General features: G+C 47.1%; 1 protein-coding gene across 1 annotated transcript in view; it reads right to left on the bottom strand.

Annotated features, from left to right (window-relative positions):
• Positions 1-7,371, bottom strand: part of RAB4B (RAB4B, member RAS oncogene family) — a 52,884-nt gene extending 45,513 nt beyond the window's left edge. The window contains exon 1 of the mRNA XM_082262768.1: positions 7,113-7,371. Within this exon, the coding sequence (XP_082118894.1) occupies positions 7,113-7,128 (16 nt within the window). The 5' untranslated portion in view covers positions 7,129-7,371. The remainder of the gene's footprint in view (positions 1-7,112) is intronic.
• Between the last annotated feature and the right edge of the window lie 11,989 nt (positions 7,372-19,360).

Below are 19,360 nucleotides of genomic sequence, written 5' to 3'. Positions count from 1 at the left end.
ATATTCGCAGCGTTCCCGCATCGCAGAAGTAGTTAAACAATTGAACCCGTGTTTACATGCACATGTGTATTTTTCAAAAGGTGACATTTTATCTGCTGACAAATACACCCGTATGTTTGTAAATGCGAATGCTGGCGTTTACTCGTGCATGGTGTTTTTTGTAATGCAGATCTATGGGTAAAAAATACCCTGCAGCTCACATAAGCCACAACAGGAAGCATATTTTACTTGGTACGCCGTGTGCAAAAGCCCTGAAGTCTCATTCATACATGTTTCAAACCTCAGGCGTGAGCACAGAAAAATGCATGACCATCTAAAAACATTCTGACATCTACCCGGGATTACTGCTCTGTGTTGGTTGTGCATGTTACAGCACGATGCATTTTCTTCTAGCACTGCAATCCAGTACATTGGTGAGAACATAATATGTTCATACACCCACCGTCCCCTCCCCCAACTATTTCATCAAGATCAATAACACAAATATCCTTCCCCACCCTCATACCAGAGCGCTCGCTGGACTCTGATCTCTCCTTTCAGCCTCATCTCCAACCACTGTCCAAATCTTCCCACCTTCCATTCCATAAGGCCCCATTCACACCAGGCGATTTGGGATCAAGAGCAGAAATCACCGCAATTCTGCACGCGATTTCAAATCGCAATGCAATAGTGGCAAAACGCACCAGGCGTGTTTGGGTGCCATTCGTTTTTAATGGCACCTAAACATGGTGCGGATTTGCTGTGACAAATCGCAGCAAACCACATCGCACGAAGCTTGTTGGCCAAAAAGGAGGAGTGTCTTTTGGGCGACAAGGTTCACGCGACAATCGCAGCAAAACCGCACTACATTTAAAAGAGAAAAATGGCTTCTGAAAGAAAACAAACATTTATACTCACCTAGGTAGATGCAGCATTGATCTGATGCTGCATCTGTCCTCCGCCCGCTCTGTAGTGAGAGCTGAGCAATCAAAGACTGCTGATCGCTCAGTGCTCCCCTTCTGCTCTGAGCATAAAGTTGTGACTTTCAGTCAGCGGCTCTCTGTCCTACCCCCTAGGGCTCACGGGAGCTCTGGGCTGTGGGGGGAGCAGGTGGGGTTGGCTAAGGCTCTTAGTGGACCATTGATAGGCTGAGCCAGGTGCAGATCCAGGCTGGGTGGAGCCTAACCAAATGGTCGGGATCTTTCCAGAGCCTGGACAAGCTCAGTGATGTCAGCTGACAACAGGCGAACTGCACTTCTGTAATCCACAGAAGTACAGCCAAAAAATCTTTGGCTATACTTCTCCTTTAAGTGCCATTTAGCGTAGCTTCACAATAATGCAGTGCAGGAAACTGCGTTTTCCACACCGCATTCAAATCGCACTGCCCTTGCAATCTGCTGCAGGTGTTGGTGCAATCTTAACAACAACCCAATGCAGGTTGCAAACGCAGTACGTTTGCCTGCAACAGATCACATGGCACAAAAGTACCATGCAATCCAGTGCAGTGAAGTTCCAAAATTGCTGCATGCACGACTGTGGTGTGATTTGAGCCTATTCAAAGTGAATGGGTTTAAATCCCACAGCAATGAATCGCATGTGAGTTAAACAGGAATGCGGTGTGGTTCCTGAGTGATTTACATGCGATTCATAGTGTAAAAAGTGAGGCAAAAAAATCAATGGCACCTAAACACGCCTGGTACGTTTTGCCACTATCGCAGTGTGATTTAGAAAGTACGCGATTCTGCCTGTAATCCTAAATCGCTAGATGTAAACGGGGCTTCGCATCTCAAAAATTTGCCCCCTTCTTAACCACTTAAGCCCCGGAAGATTTTACCCCCTTCCTGACCAGGGCCCATTTTGCGATTCGGCACTGCGTGACTTTAACCACTTAAGCCCCGGAAGATTTTACCCCCATTCCGACCAGGGGGTATTTTGCGATTCGGCACTGCGTGACTTTAACGGACAATTGCGCGGTCATGCGACGCTGTACCTAAACAAATTTGGCGTCCTTTTTTTCCCCACAAACAGAGCTTTCTTTTGGTGGTATTTAATCATGCGCTATAAACAAAAAAAGAGCGTCAATTTTGCAAAAATAGCAATATTTTTCACATTTTTTATATGAAATTCCCCCCAAAAAAAAAAAAATGTAAAAATCAAAATTTTTTAACATTTTCGGCCAATTTGTTTTATGCTACCTATATTTGGTAAAAAAAAAAAAAAAAACGCAAAAAGCGTATTTTGATTGGTTTGCGCAAAAGTTATCGCGTTTACTAACAAAGGGAAAGATTTTTGTCATTTTTGTTGTTTTTTTTTTTAACGCGTAATGGCGGCGATCTGCGATTTTTTTGCAGTTCTGCAACATTGTGGCGGACAGATCGGACCCTTGACTGACATTTTTGACACTTTTGGGGTTACCAGTGACATTTCTACAGTAATCAGTGCTATACATATGCACTGTTACTGTAAAAATACACTGGTAGTGAAGGGGTTAACTTTATTTGGGAGGGAGGGGCTGTTTGTGTCCCTAGGGGCGTGCTTTCTACTGTGATTGGCTGTGGCTTCAGCTGTAAGGACACTGATCAACGGATCTACATAGTAGATCCGTGTCTTTACACCGAGGAGAATGACAGGTGGCTTGTTTACACAAGCTGCCTGACTTTCTCCCTCTCCACCGCCGATCGCCGAGTGACCGGCGGACATCGGGTCCGCTGGTCACACGCGCGGGGGGGGTCCGTGACCACGCGCGCTCGCTCCCTAGACCCTCACAAGCTAGTGACGTAGCCCTACGTCACTTTGCCTGTGAGGGGCTGACTGCCGACGTAGATCGGCGTTAGGCAGTCGGCAAGTGGTTAACGGACAATTGCGCGGTCGTGCAACGCTGTACCCAAATGACATTGACGTCCTTTTTTTTTCCCACAAACAGAGCTTTCTTTTGGTGGTATTTGATCACCTGCGATTTTTTGATCATGCGCTATAAACAAAAAAAGAGAGTCAATTTTGCAAAAATAGCAATATTTTTCACATTTTTTTATATGAAATTCCCAAAAAAAATAATGTAAAAATCAAAATTTAACATTTTCGGCCAATTTGTTTCATGCTACATATGTTTGGTAATAAAAAAAAAAAAAAAAACGCAAAAAGCGTATTTTGATTGGTTTGCGCAAAAGTTATCGCATGCCCAGAAGCTGTGCAGGAATGACGCGTCTGTGCCAGAACTGACGAGCGGGGCCGGTGCAGGGCATTCTGGGACCGAAGAGAACACCCTGGCTTCAGCTGCCCACACCTGAGATGGCAGCGCTGGACAAGAAATGTTCAAGGTAAGTTAACCCGGGGGACAGTTCAGAGGCTATCATTGCTAAAATGCACTAGCCCTGACTGTCCCGGGGGTATTTTTATCCCAGGCCAGGAACTCCGCTTTAACTTCCCATGAATTGGAATGGCCACAGATGGTCAAAAGTTGGCCAGTTCAGCAGGGACTGGCCGAGATTCCATCCATCTATGGCTGTTCCCACTCGAGAGCAGTCAATCTAAGGACTGACTCGTACAGGCTTGTTGGAAAATGATACATTGCAGCATGATCTGTGTATTCCGAGGGTGGAGAGGTCCCACTGTCGGAATACAATGACACAATGGGAAGGACTCCCCCACCCACCTTGAATGTGTGGATGACAGAATCGGTTGAGGTTTTTTTTCGATCAGCCCATTGGCTGATCAAGAAAAAAACTGATACGTGTATGGTCATCCATATCTCTAACTCCCAGCTACATCATCAACCTCATCTCAAAATATCACCCTGACCATCCTCTTAGCTCGTCCCAAGACCTCCGGCTCTTTAGCTCCCTCGTCACCTCCTATGCTTGCCTCAAGGAGCTCCCCAGAGTCTTCCCTCCTCTGGATCTCCTAACCCCAATCTATCCAATTATCTCTTTCTCTCTCTGCCTTTAGATGATCCCCGAAAACTCATCTTTTTGGAAAAGCCTATCCCATCTCCACCTAACATCTACCTTCTCCATCAACTCATCCCCTCAGTCATTACCTTCTGTATCACTTGCCTCTTTCTTTTAGATTGTAAGCTCTAAGGAGCAGAACCCTCCTGACCCTTTTGTATTAAATTGTAATGTCTCCCTTTATTTTGTAAAGCACTGTGCATACTCTTGGCATCGAATAAATCCTGCATAATAATAATTGAGCCACATGAACATTTTTATTGCTCAGCCATGCTGCCAGCATTGTGCAACAAAGGTAGATTTAATGAGCATTTAAAGGACATGAAAAGTCAAAAGGTAAACTTTTAATATATTGCTGCATAAGGACCATAGAACTCTAAGATCTGGAAGATTACTCCTGAACACAACAATGGAACTGTCAGAGCGCAGCGCGTGTTCTGGGTGTAAATCCGCCGTCTGCTCAATGGGGAGGAGGAAGGATGGACCCCGGGACAAGCGAGAGACAAAACTGGAAATGACTAAAGAAATCCTGCTATCCCCTGCCCCAGCCATCGCAGCGAGTGGTCCTTCCGTCGCTATGTTTCATGGGATACCCATATTTGGGACGTACCATCAAACATGGTCAGATTCCCCAAAAACTTCACCAACATTTACCTGAACAGCAGTGTTCTTCTCCCCATGGGAATTGGTTCTCTTAACCACTTCAATACAGGGCACTTTCACCCCCTTCCTGCCCAGGCCAATTTTCAGCTTTCAGCGCTGTCGCACTTTGAATGACAATTGCGCAGTCATACAACACTGTACCCAAATACATTTTTTTTGCATTTTCTTCACGCAAATAGAGCTTTCTTTTGGTGGTATTTAATCACTGCTGAGTTTTTTTATTTTTTGCAAAAAAAAAAAGCTATGTGACTGGCTGTGCAACAGTAGGGAACCTTGACATTTGCAACTCCTACGGGGGTAGTGCTACATAAAACTTTGTAAATAAGTAATTTTTCTCCTACACTGATGTGCGCTGATGAGTCTGCACTGAGGCTGCAGTTGTGTCAGCATGAAACCAGTGTGGCTTACAAATGCTGGATGGGGGAGGGGGGGGGGGGGATAATGAAAATAGGAGAAGTATTAGTGACAAGCAAATGGCTCACATAAGACCGAGATGGGGAACAAAGGAGGGACAGTCTAATTGTATTGTCACTTCTCTGTGATCCCTCCAATCCATACATACTGTCACTGCTCTGTGATCCCTCCAGTCCAAATGTACTGTCACTGCTCTGTGATCCCTCCAATTCATATGTACTGTCACCGCTCTGTGATCCCTCCAGTCCAATTGTACTGTCACCGCTCTGTGATCCCTCCAGTCCAAATGTACTGTCACCGCTCTGTGATCCCTCAAATTCATATGTACTGTCACCGCTCTGTGATCCCTCCAGTCCAATTGTACTGTCACCGCTCTGTGATCCCTCCAGTCCAATTGTACTGTCACCGCTCTGTGATCCCTCCAGTCCAAATGTACTGTCACTGCTCTGTGATCCCTCCAGTCCAAATGTACTGTCACCGCTCTGTGATCCCTCCAGTCCAATTGTACTGTCACCGCTCTGTGATCCCTCCAGTCCAAATATACTGTCACCTGGCAACTGCCACCCTCCATCACCGTCTGCACCTGGCAACTGCCACCCTCCATCACCAAAGTTACCTGGCAACTGCCACCCTCCATCACCGTCTGCACCTGGCAACTGCCACCCTCCATCACCAAAGTTACCTGGCAACTGCCACCCTCCATCACCGTCTGCACCTGGCAACTGCCACCCTCCATCACCGTCTGCACCTGGCAACTGCCACCCTCCATCACCGTCTGCACCTGGCAACTGCCACCCTCCATCACCGTCTGCACCTGGCAACTGCCACCCTCCATCACCGTCTGCACCTGGCAACTGCCACCCTCCATCACCGTCTGCACCTGGCAACTGCCACCCTCCATCACCGTCGGCACCTGGCAACTGCCACCCTCCATCACCGTCGGCACCTGGCAACTGCCACCCTCCATCACCGTCGGCACCTGGAAACTGCCACCCTCCATCACCATCGGCACCTGGCAACTGCCACCCTCCATCACCTGACAACTGCCACCCTCCATCACCGTCTGCACCTGGCAACTGCCACCCTGCATCACCAAAGTTACCTGGCAACTGCCACCCTCCATCACCGTCGGCACCTGGCAACTGCCACCCTCCATCACCAAAGTTAACTGGCAACTGCCACCCTCCATCACGTCGGCACCTGGCAACTGCCACCCTCCATCACCACCTGGCAACTGCCACCCTCCATCACCAAAGTTACCTGGCAACTGCCATTCTGCATCACCGTCGGCACCTGGCAACTGCCACCCTCCATCACCACCTGGCAACTGCCACCCTCCATCACCAAAGTTACCTGGCAACTGCCACCCTCCATCACCGTCGGCACCTGCCACCCTCCATCACCGTCGGCACCTGGCAACTGCCACCCTCCATCATAGATGTCACCTGTCAACTGACACCTTTTATCACCGTCTGCACGTGGCAACTGCCACCCTCCATCACCACCTGGCAACTGCCACCCTCCATCACCACCTGGCAACTGCCACCCTCCATCACCGTCGGCACCTGGCAACTGCCACCCTCCACCACCTGGCAACTGCCACCCTCCATCACCTGGCAACTGCCACCCTCCATCATAGATGTCACCTGTCAACTGACACCTTTTATCACCAACATCACCTGTCAACTGCCACCCTCCATCATCGTCCCTTCGTCACCTGGCAACTGCCACAATCCATCACAGTTGGCAAATTGTCAACTGCCGCCCTCCAGTCATCACTCCCTGCCATTTGCCACTCTCCATCACCATTGTCAACTGCCACCCTCCATCACAGTCGTCACCTGTCACCCTCCATCATGTCACCCCTCGCCCTCTATTACAGATTACCATCCCCCACACTTCCCATCACTGATATCATCTGTCACCCCCACACTCTGCATCACTGATCCCATCCTCCACCCTACAGCCCCCATCACTGGAATGGCTCGTCACTCCAATCCCTCTATCCTCCTCCTCCATGTCCCTTCACCTGTCTCTTCACCTCCCCCATCCCTGAGCTCTCACCCCCTTCCCCCACCATGCCAGCAGCCCTCCCAGTCCTCCTCTCACCGTATGTCTCAGACATGTTTCCCCCGTGTTCTCGGCTATCCAGGGCCCTCTCCTCCTCCTCCGGCCCCGGGGCCCGGCCTGTCTCCAGTCTTCCTATAGCTCTCCTTGATGCTCCAAGATGGCCGCTCTGGCTTCACGGCAAGCTCCTGCCCATACTACGTCCCCTGCGTCATGACGTCACCTGCCCAGGCCCTGACTTGCGGTTGTCAATCTGCTCAGATTGTGCTGGCGGCCGATTGGAGGCTGCAGATTCCACAAACAAGCTGGGGCTAGTCAGTCATGTGACCCGAGCAGGGGGCGTGTTCTAGTGTGTACTGTATAGTCTACTGATACCAATTCATTTGTATGATGGTCAGTGATTGTATCATGTATGGCGGGGGGGTAGGGTTACCAACTCATCCCTGTAAACCAGGACACACATTAATTACACAGGTTCTGTGGCTGATTAGGGAGGTAATTAATATCACTTAGTGCCTTATCTGCATTATATCAGCCTCAGAACTTGTGTAATGTGTGCCCTGGTTTAAAGGGATGAGGTGGCGATCCCATAGAAGATTGTACAATCAGATTGTATGATGTATAGTGATCCCAAAAGCGATTGTACACTCAGATTGTATAGTGTATGAGGATCCTAAAGGCGAATGTACAATCAGATTGTATGATGTGTGGCAATTCTGAAGGAAATTGTACAATCAGATTGTATAATGTATTTCTTGCGATACGGCACTGCGTTACTTTAACTGACAATTGCGTGGTCGTGCCACGCTGTACCCACATAAAATTGATGTCCCCAAATAGAGATTTATCTTGGTGGTATTTGGATGGTATTTATTTTTTGAAAAAAAAAAAAACAGTATTTTTTTACTTTCTGCTATAAAACTCATCCAATAAAAAAGGTAAAAAATTAAATTTCTTCAATTTAGGCCAATCTGTATTCTGCTACGTTTTTGGTAAAAAAAAAAATTTCCAATAAGCGTCTATTGATTGGTTTGCGCAAAAAGGTTGCGTGCCAACAAACATTAAATCTTTATGGAATTTTTATTTATTCATTTTTTTTACTAGTAATGGCGGCGATCAACGACTTATAGCGGAACTGCTATATTGCAGAGGACAATTCGGACACTAACTGGCACGTTTTGGGGATCAGTAACACTAATACAGTGATCAGTGCTAACAAAAAATGCACTGTCACTGTACTAAGGGTTAAATGTGTCCCTAGGGAGTGCTTACTAACTGTGTGGGGAGGTGCTCTGATTGGGGGAAGATAGCGATCCGTGTTTCTACTTAGCAGGAACACAAGATCTCCATCTTGTTTACATAGGCAGACCGCAGTTCTGCCTCTCCCCGGGACGATCGTGTGTGGCTGGCCGACATCAGGTCTACCGGACTCGCTGATTGACATCCTGACTAGCCAATCACGGCGCAAGCGCCTCTGGCAGCGCGATTGTGCCATCTAGTGGCTATCGAACGAACAACACACAGGTACGTAGTTTCGCGCAATAAATACACGGCGGGCGGCAGGTAGTTAAAGCCGAGCTCCACCAAAAATTGGAACTTCTGCTGATTTGCTTAAACTACCCCCCCCCCCTCCGGTGGCACATTTGGCACCTTTCAGGGGCGAATGGGTACCTGTTTTAGACATGTACCCTTCCCCACTTCTGGGAGATGACGCCGCCCCCTTCTTCTTCCCCTGCCGCCGGACCAATGAGAAAGCCCAGTGCGCGGTAGGGAGCTAAAAGGCTTCACTGCCGGTTTCCCTTATGATGAATGGCGGCAGCAGCAACCTGACAGCCAATCCGAAAATCAGCGGCAGGGGTCCGACATGGCGGGCTCCCTGGACAGGTAAGTGTCTGTATATTAACCACTTTACCACCGGAGGATTTTGCTGTCTTCCGTCCAGGCCACTTTTTGCGATTCGGCGCTGTGCGACTTCAACTGACAATTGCGCGGTCGTGCGACGCCGTACCCAAACGAAATTTACGTCCTTTTTTTCCCACAAACAGAGCTTTCTTTTGGTGGTATTTGATCACCTGTGCGATTTTTACTTTTTGCGCTATAAACAAAAAAAGAGCGTTTATTTTGAAAAAATAACAATATTTTTCACATTTTTTTATATGAAATTCCCCCCAAAAAAGACGTAAAAACCAATTTTTTAAAAACATTTTTGGCCAATTTGTTTTATGCTACATACGTTTGGTAAAAAAAATCGCAATAAGCGTATTTTGATTGGTTTGCGCAAAAGTTATTGCGTTTACTAACAAAGGGAAAGATTTCTGTCATTTTTGGTGTTTTTTTTTTAACGAGTAATGGCGGCGATCTGCGTTTTTTTTTTGCGGGACTGCGACATTGCGGCGGACAGATCGGACCCTTGACTGACATTTTTGACACTTTTGGGGGTACCAGTGACATTACTGCAGTAATCAGTGCTATATATATGCACTGTTACTGTAAAAATGACACTGGCAGGGAAGGGGTTAATTTTATTGGAGAGGGAGGGGTTAATGTATGCCTGGTGCTTACTAACGTGTGGGGGGGGAGGTGACTTTGTGAGACAGGGACAGATCGGATGTCCAGCTATGCTGAACAGTCCGATCTGTCACTCCCTGTCACTATGGAGATCCGCCCGCTGTGTTTACACACAGCGGGCGGATCTCCACACTAGATTCCCGACGATCGGGTAAGAGCAGCGGCGATCGCCGCTGCTCCTCCCCTGGCCCGACTCCCGCTGTGAATGAAAACAGCGGGAGCGAGCCTCCGGCGGCGCGCAAGCGCCGCCCAGAAGGGGGAGTGTCTGACGACGTAGTACTACGTCGTCAGACGATAACGAGCCACTCTGCCGCAGTAATATTACTGTGAGCGGACGTAAAGTGGTTAAAAGTCAGCAGCTGCAGTATTTGTAGCTGCTGACTTTTCATTTTTTCATTTCTAACAATCATGGCGATACCTCACATGTGTGGTTTGAACACGGTTCACATATGTGGGCACAACTTATATATGCGTTCGCTTCTGTGCGCAAGCACGGAGTGCCGGGTGCTTCACTTTTTTTTTTTTCTTTTTACACTGTTACTTTTATTTTTTTTTTTCGTTCACCTTTATTACTGTCACAAGGAATGTAAATACCCCTTGTGACAGTAATAGGCAGTGACAGGTACTCTTTATGGAGAGATCTGGGGTCCAGAAATGGGAGTAAGTCACACATGTGCAAATCACAAGCAAGTTTTAAGTCTTAACCTTCAAGTCTCAAGCAAGTCCCAAGTTACTGTGGCGAAAAGCAAGCAAGTCAAGTCGAGTCCCTGCTAGAAGTCAAGTCATTTATTTTGGTCAAGTCACAAATCAAGTCAAAATACTGATCTACCAAAATTTTCACCTTTAACCACTTGCCGACCAGTCACTGGGACTGTACTGCGGCAAAGTGGCTCGATTCCGTCCAGCGGCGTAGCTCCTCCCCTTCTGGGCGGCGCTCGCACGCCCCTGGAGGCGCTCGCGCGCCGCCGGAGGCGCGCTCCCGCTGTTTTCAGTCACAGCGGGAGTCGGGCCAGGGGAGGAGCGGCGGTGATCACCGCCGCTCTTCCCCAATCGTCAGGGAATCGAGTTTGGAGATCCGCCCGCTTGTGTAAACAAAGCGGGCGGATCTCCTAAGTGACAGACAGTGACAGATTGCAGGGTTCAGCATAGCTGAACATGCGATCTGTCCCTGTGTCACTCAGTCACCTCCCCCCACACACGTTAGTAACCACCAGGCATACATTAACCCCTCCCTCTCCAATAAAATTAACCCCTTCCCTGCCAGTGTCATTTTTACAGTAACAGTGCATATTTATATCACTGATTACTGTAGAAATGTCACTGGTACCCCCAAAAGTGTCAAAAATGTCAGTCAAGGGTTCGATCTGTCCGCCGCAATGTCGCAGTACCGCAAAAAAATCGCAGATCGCCACCGTTACGCGTTTAAAAAAAACACCAAAAATTACAGAAATCTTTCCCTTAGTTAGTAAACGCAATAACTTTTGCGCAAACCAATCAAAATACTCTTATTGTGATTTTTTTTACCAAACATAGGTAGCAGAAAACAAATTGGCCAAAAATGTAAAAAAATTTAGATTTTTACATTTTTTTGGGGGGAATTTTATATAAAAAAATGTGAAAAATATTGTTATTTTTTCAAAATTTACGCTCTTTTTTTGTTTATAGCGCAAAAAGTAAAAATCGCACAGGTGATCAAATACCACCAAAAGAAAGCTCTGTTTGTGGGGAAAAAAGGACGTAAATTTCGTTTGGGTACGGCGTCGCACGACCGCGCAATTGTCAGTTAACGTCGCACAGTGCCGAATCGCAAAAAGTGGCCTGGACGTAAGACAGCAAAATCCTCCGGTGGTAAAGTGGTTAAATCAGTTAAAAGTCAGTGGTCAGGAAAGGTTTTGTTTTATTTTCAACATGAACTTACTGCTTAGTGCTTTTTTCTTGGCATATTAAAGAAACACTTTGAATGCCCAAACAGCTCAAAATCCTTCGTCCGGTCATGTTTCAACACCACAGTCACTAAAAACATGTTAAGTATTTCCATTGTTAAACAGCCAGTGTCCTAAAAATCAGAACACACTGGGGTGTTTTAAGTGACTGTGGTGTCAGAAACATAACAGGCACATTCATTTTGCTTTAACACATCTTGAGAAAATGCAAATATTTAATTAAAAAGTAAAGTCATTTTGAGTCATATGTCTCAAGTCAAAGTCAAGTCTCAAGTCATGAATACCAAGTCAAAGTCAAGTCGAGTCTTTTATCAATTTTAGTCAAGCAAGTCTCAAGTCCTCAAACTGGTGACTTAAGTCTGACTCAAGTCAAGTCATGTGACTCGAGTCTCCCACCTCTGGAAACTTCAAGTTGCCAAGTGACAGCCAAGAAACCATAAGGATTTAGAGAAGATCTGTAAAGAAGAGTGGACCAAAATCCCTCCTGAGATGTGTGCAAACCTGGCCAGTAACTACAAGAAACGTCCTACCTCTGTGCTTAGGGCTGCTGTTACAAATCACAGGGCCCCATACAGCTTACCTGACAGGGCCCTCCCTACCGACCCCTTCCCCCGCTCCCCATCCTGAAGAATCCCTCTGTGTGCCCGCAGCAGCTGCCCGTGGAAGAGAAGAGGTGGGAAGCTGGCAGTGCTGCAGGGGAAAGGGGCACACAGGGGGGCCCGGACAGCAGATGGAAGGGGCCCATGTGCTAGAATCACTCTCCCTGCAGTGCAGCCAAGGTGAGGGAGAGGAGAAGCTAGCAACACTGCAGGGGAGGCAAAAGAGGATCGGTGACTACAATAAGACAGCACAGCTCAGAAGGTGCCCGAGCACCCCTTTTGAACTGACGAGGCCTGGGCCCAGTACAAGAGGGCTGGCTGTACTGCCTTATCAGCGGCCCTGTCTGTGCTTGCCAACAGGGGTTTCTCCTCCAAGTCAATGTTTTGCTTGGGGATCAAATACTTATTTCACTGAACTGCAACTCAATTTATAACATTTGTATTGTGTGTTTTTTCTTGATTTTTGGTTGGGATTCTATTTCTATCATTAATTATGGCACGTTTCCACTGCAAGTACCGGCTCGGCTCCACTCGGCCCTGCTTGGCCCAGCTTGGCTCTGTTTGGTTTTCCACCGCATGGTACAGTGTTGGAACGGTTCGGTACGGTTTGCTTTTCCACTAAAGTAAAGTGGGTGGGATAACAACGATTCTCTGACCAATCAGTGACTAGTAGTGACAAACAGTCAAGGCTGCATGCAAAGGATTGTGGGATAAGGTACCGGTACGGCCCTCTTGGAGCCACAACTGAGGTGGTACTGTTTAAGCGAGCCGTACCTTTCGGTTCCATGTAGTGGAAAAGCGCCGCCGTACCGTACCATACCGTTCCAACACCATACCATGTGGTACCATGCAGTGGAAAAGCACAAAAGTGAGCCGAACCGTTCGGTTCCATGCAGTGGAAAAGCGCCACAACATTCCATGAACACCTTATACTCAAGCACACCAACAGCCCAGTGGTGTATTTTGGTTTTGAGCTGCCCTAGGCAAGACTAAAATTGGGCGCCCCCTCCCCCTCCTTTGTAAATTTGCCCCACCCCTTCCTGTTTAACGGATGTGACTCCCTCCAAAATTGAAGGACTACAAGTCCTAGCAAGAGCCCCTGAGATCTCATGAGAGGGGAGGTGAGAGGGAGCAGGAGAGAGAGAGGGGGTGGGTAAGGGACGGTGAGGGAGGATGAGAGAGGGAGAAGGTGGTGAGAGAGAGAGAGAGAGAGAGAGAGAGAGAGAGAGGATGGTGGGAGAGAGAGAGGGTGTTGGGAGAGAGAGGGTGATGGGGGAGAGAGACAGAGGGTGTTGGGAGATATATATATATATATATATATATATATATATATAGAGAGAGAGAGAGAGAGAGAGAGAGAGAGAGAGAGAGAGAGGGGGGGGTGAGAGAGAGAGAGGGTGTTCAGAGAGAGAGAGAGAGAGAGAGAGAGGGTGGGTGAGAGAGAGAGGGGGATGAGAGAGAGAGGGGAAAGGAGAGAGAGAGAGGGGGAAGGAGAGAGAGAGGGGATGAGAGAGAGAGAGAAAGAGAGAGGGGGGAAGAGGAGGGGGATGAGAGAGAGAGAGGAGGGGATGAGAGAGATGGGGTGAGAGAGAGAGAGAGGGTGGGGAGAGAGAGAGGGGTGAGAGAGAGAGAGAGAGAGAGGGGGGGGATAAGAGAGAGAGGAAGGATGAGAGAGAGGGGGGATGAGAGAGAGAGGGGGGTGGAAGAGAGAGAGAGGGGGTGGAAAAGAGAGAGGAGGGATGAGAGAAAGAGTGAGGAGGAGATGAAAGAGAGAGAGAGGGGATGAGAGAGAGAGAGTAAGGGATGAGAGAGGGAGAGGGGGTGAAAGAGAGGGAGCGGGGTAGGGAGAGAGGGAGCGGGTAGGGAGAGAGAGGGGGAATAGAGAGAGAGAGCGCGAGAGGTGAGAGAAAGAGAGAGGGTGGGGGAGAGAGAGAGAGGGGGTGGTGGGAGAGAGAGATGGGTGGTGGGAGAGAGAGGAAGAATGGATGGGAGAGAGAGGGAGATGGGAGAGAGAGAGGGGGTGGGAGAAGGTGTGACATCACTGGTTGCTAGACGCCAGGCGGCTCTACCAACCAGTGGCTAAAAGAGTCTCAGATGGAGGCAGGGGTGGCTATTTTGTTGCCCCCCTGCAAAGTGCCGCCCTAGGCCTGGGCCTTGTTGGCCTAGGCCAAAATACAGCACTGCAACAGCCTGTCATTTCACCGAACGGGCACAGTGGCCGCAGCTATCCGCACACAGCCATCAATCTCAGACGCGGAAATCAGAAGATTTTTTTTTCTGCTGGGATTTGCAGCGTGGCGAAACGCTTATGCCAGTGCATCCTTAAATGTAACCTTTTATTCCAAATGTAATAACTGGCATGCTGTCAGGGAATTATGTTGGCAGACTGCTCTCCCAAGAATATCTGACGTCTTAGCAGAGCATCTGTCCCATTCCAGGGAAGTGCTGTGCTCTGTTTAATGGTAAGTGCCCCATGAACCGCGGCTCCATCACACAGGCGCTCAGCGAAGCATCCTTTACATTCCACAAATTGACTGCAGCATCTGTAGTGCTGACTTTGCAGTATCTGTTCCTTTATCCTTTAGTAGTCCTTTTTTCCAGGGGCATGGCTGGATCCATAACAACAATGAGAATAGAAGGCACAGTTCACATAGACATTTAATGCCTAATTCCGGGACACCTGAATACTCTCTATTGCAGTTGGGCTGCGCCTGTGCTGCAAGGGTTAACTGCTCATTTAGGTCGGAGGGGGGGCTTTGGTAAAGAAGGTTTTTCTTTTTCAGTACTCCACTGCTAGACCCTAATGCCTCGTACACATGCACAGATTGTTGGCCGACCGATCGGCCGTCTTTTGTCCAGTGTTGTTTGTTGGTTGAAATGTGCTCTAGACTTGCACTGGACTTTTGTTGGTCAACAAAAACCAACTTCAGAAGTGATGTTATGTGCTGGTTTACTTTCCGTGTGTTTTTCCTTCTCTGAGCATGCCCAGTCTTGCTCATCTGATTTTTGTCTGCCGAAATCAGTACTGACTGACGGAAAATCAGCCGTTGTGTTGACGGCCGACAAAAATTTTATAGCATGCACACCAGATTTTTTTCGGCCGAAAAGTCGGAGTCGGTTGTCGGAAGCATCATACTAACAAGCCAAAAATCGGCCGATCGGACGTTGGCCGAAAATTCCCGGCCTATAATCGATGCGTGTGTACGAGGCATTAAGGCCTAGAAAATCGGACGAACATTTTCGTCCAAAGAATTTTCATAATATTTTCGTATAGTGTGTACACAACTTTCTACAGCCGATTCCAAATTTTCGTACGAAAATTTTCGAAGGGACAAATTCCAAAAAATTTTCTTGTACAGGAACAAAAAAAACTATTTTTGTTTAATGTGTACCATTTTTGTACAATTTTTGTACAAGTAAAATCAGAAAAGAAGGACTGCGCATGATCAGAAACAATAAACAACAAAAAAAAAAGCCTTTGTCGTGCGAGAATTTTCGTGAAAATTTTCGTTCATTGGTTCTAATTTGCTGTAAAACAACGAGGAAAATCCACCAATAGTTCGCCCGTTTTTCTTATAGTGTGAACCCCACTTAAGGCTCGGGTCACACTGCCACAACCTAAAGTGGCGCAAATTTGAAGCAACTTCAGGGAATGCCTGTGTATTCTTCCTGTAATGTTGGATCCAAATGGCATCAATTAAGACTCCGACTTGGAGGCAACTTCCATTAGTTGGATATCCAAGTTGGATAGAAGTCGCCTTGAGGCCGGGTTCACCTATGTTTCCAGCCTGGGGTCTGGTGCGTTTCTGTTTAATGGTTCAGGTCCAAATTTTTGCCTGAATTTGCACCTGAACCAGGACCAAAAAACGCACAGGAAACCTTTGGAAACTGCACTGCGGACATGTGTGAACCAACTCCAGTCAGTCACACTCGCATTTCATGCCTAAAATAGTGCAGGAACCTTTTCTAAAGTCAGAGGAACATCGGTAGTGCTAATTAACCAATTCAGCTCTGGAAGGTTTTACCCCCTAAATGACCAGGCCATTTCTTGCTATTCGGCACTTCTTTGCTTTAACTGACAAATGCGCGGTTGTGCGAAGCCGTATGCAAATACAATTGATGTACTTTTTTTTCCCCACAAATAGAGCTTTCTTTTGGTGGTTTGATCACCTCTGCGTTTTTTATATTTTGTGCTATAAATAAAAAAAGAGTGACAATTTTGAAAAAAAACAATATTTTTTAATTTCTGCTATAAAATATTCCCAATAAAAAAAAAAAATGTAAAAATCAAATTTTTTTTTATCAGTTTAGGCCAATTTGTATTCTGCTACATATGTTATATATATATATATAAGATAGATATATACATATATTATATATAGTTTGCGTAAAAGTTATAGCGATTACAAACTACGGTATCGATTTCTGCACTTTTTATTTATTTATTTATTTTTATCAGTAATGGTGGCGATCAGTGATTTTTATCGGGACTGCGACATTGCAGCAGACAGATCAGATGCCTAACTGACATTTTTGACAGTTTTTGGGGACCAGGGACATTAATACAGTAATCTGCAGAGTTGTATAAAGTACTCGAAACCCATACTTGAGTAAAAGTACAAGTGCTCGATCAAAAAGTGACTTGAGTAGAAGTGGAAGTGCTAGATTAAAAAGTGACTTGAGTAGAAGTACTAAAGTATTCAACATTTTTTGTACTTAAGTATTGCATGTAGTTTTTTTTTAAATTTTGCTACTCAGGTACTAAAAGTAAAAGTACCAGTAGTTTTGAAAAAAAATTGCTACTCAAGTACTGAAAGTAAAAGTACAAGTACTGTGTTATGTAGTTATTAAAGAAAGAATTTAAAAGTTTGAACATCATATTCTTTTTTATTATTTCAAATGCAGCTTTTATTTATACATACAGTAGCATTTATTTTCGTATGCACTGATAATACACATGTTTTGAGCTTCATGAAACCTGCCATCTACTGTTCTGGCAGTGGTAATTTTTATAATTGTAACGAGTAACTATGCAGCACAAAAAAAAATATCGGAGTAGAAGTATTGAAATCATTGAAAAAAATGTAGTGAAGTAAAAGTGGAAGTAGGAGAAAAAAATTATACTCTAGGAAAGTACAGATACCGCCTTTCGGTACTTAAGTACTGTAGTGAAGTAGTTCTACTTAGTTACTATACATCTCTGGTAATCTGTGTTAAAAAATCTGTAAAAAATTACACTGGCAGGGAAGGGGTTAACACTGGGGAGTGATCGAGGGGTTAAATGTGTTCCCTATTGTGCTTATTAACTGTATGGGGGGATGGGTTGGACAGAGGCAGGGAGAGATTGGTGATTTAGCTTAGATGAATCACAAGATCTTTCCCTGCCTCTCTGACAGAAGATCCGCCTGCTTTGTTTACATAAGCAGGTGACTTTTCTGTCATTCTAGCCGAAGATTGCGGGAGGCCAGCAGCGATTGAGCCTGCTCCTCCCACGGTCTGGCTCCCGCTGTCTAATCTCAGCGGGAGCACGGCTACAGCAGCGCGCGCTGCGGAAACCACATGCACATAATCATGTAGATCTACGTGATTATGCGCAGCAGAGCCGCCCTGCCGCAGTATATCTGTGTGGGGTGGTCGGCAAGCGGTTAAGACAGCTCTGATTGACTAAAATGGGATTTCACATGTCACGTGACTTAGGGTCTCACAATTCGCATACCTCCAAACTTTTGAACTTGAGAATGAGGGATACTTCAGGGAGAGAGTGACCTGCACCCTTAGGGTTGATTCACACTAGTGGTTGTAGGGGTGGTAAAATGGTGGCTCAACCACATGGTTTTACCACCTTGCCAAGTGCTCCCCCTTTAGCTGTAGCTGTGTCTCACAAGGTTATCATGGTTGCATGCATTGTGGGGAAATGCACACAGAACACGCCTTTCCTGCACTGTGTTTTAGTGAAAATCAACCCTTAGGGAGGGAGAGACAGGGAAGGATCACTATGGTATATGGAAGAAAGGAAAGAGGGATCACTATGGTATTTGGAAGAAAGGAAAGAGGGATCACTATGGTCCATTGAAAGGAGGAAGGATCACTATGGCACATGGAAGACAGGAAGGATCACTATAGCACATGGAAGGCAGGAACACTATGGCACATGGAAGGCAGGAAGGATCACTATGGCGCATGGAAGGAAGGAACACCGTGGTACATGGAAAGCAGGAACCTTATGGCACATGGAAGGCAGGAACACTGTGGTACATGGAAGGCAGGAAGGATCACTATGGCACATGGAAGGCTGGAACACTATGGCACATGGAAGGCAGGAAGGATCACTATGGCACATGGAAGGCAGGAACACTATGGCACATGGAAGGCAGGAAGGATCACTATGGCACATGGAAGGCAGGAACACTATGTCACATGGAAGACAGAAACACTATAGCACATGCAAGGCAGGAACACTATGGCACATGCAAGGCAGGAACGCTATGGGACATGGAAGGCAGGAATGCTATGGCACATGGAAGGCAGGAACGCTATGATACATGGAAGGCAAGAACGCTATGGCGCATGGAAGTTAGGAACACTATGGCACATTGAAGGAGGAATGCAATGGCACATGGGAGAAAGAGAGAGAGGGGAGGGCTGACTCACGCCAGGCTGGCTGCTCCCCAGACCAGAGGTTCAGGCAGACATCAGGATCACTGGCTGCTTTAAAATGTCCTGCCCATACAACCCCTTTCCTAGCCCAGATGGGCTGCACGCTGGGAGTTGTGGGTGGGCACAGAGGGACATGGAAAGGAGGTGAAGCTGACCTAACCTACCTCCTCCTCTCTCCTCGTACATCCCGTACAGCGGGTGGGGGACTGTGCTGCTGGGCACTGAGAGAGCCTCAGCCTGACAGCTGCAGCAAGGCGCTCCAGACAGGGGGATTAGTGGAGTCCAGTACCAGAACTTGTTCCTGTACTGGGCTCAGCTGCGGGACTCAGCCTACATTCGCGGAAAACCGGGATTTGCCTAAAATTCCGGGACGGTCCCAGCGAATCAGGGACGGTTGGGAGGTATGAAGTCGGATCCCAAGCCTCAGTGTCTTCTCCCCAATGTTCCAGCAGTCTAAGGTCCGTCATCAAGATCGGAGGAGGGTCTATAAGCCCTGCGTTGGATGTGATGACACCAAGGGACA

Source organism: Pelophylax lessonae (genome assembly GCF_965119305.1).
Source record: "Pelophylax lessonae genome assembly, chromosome: 7".
In the NCBI taxonomy this organism is placed as follows: Eukaryota; Metazoa; Chordata; class Amphibia; order Anura; family Ranidae; genus Pelophylax; species Pelophylax lessonae.
This window is presented reverse-complemented; position numbering and strand designations above follow the sequence as displayed.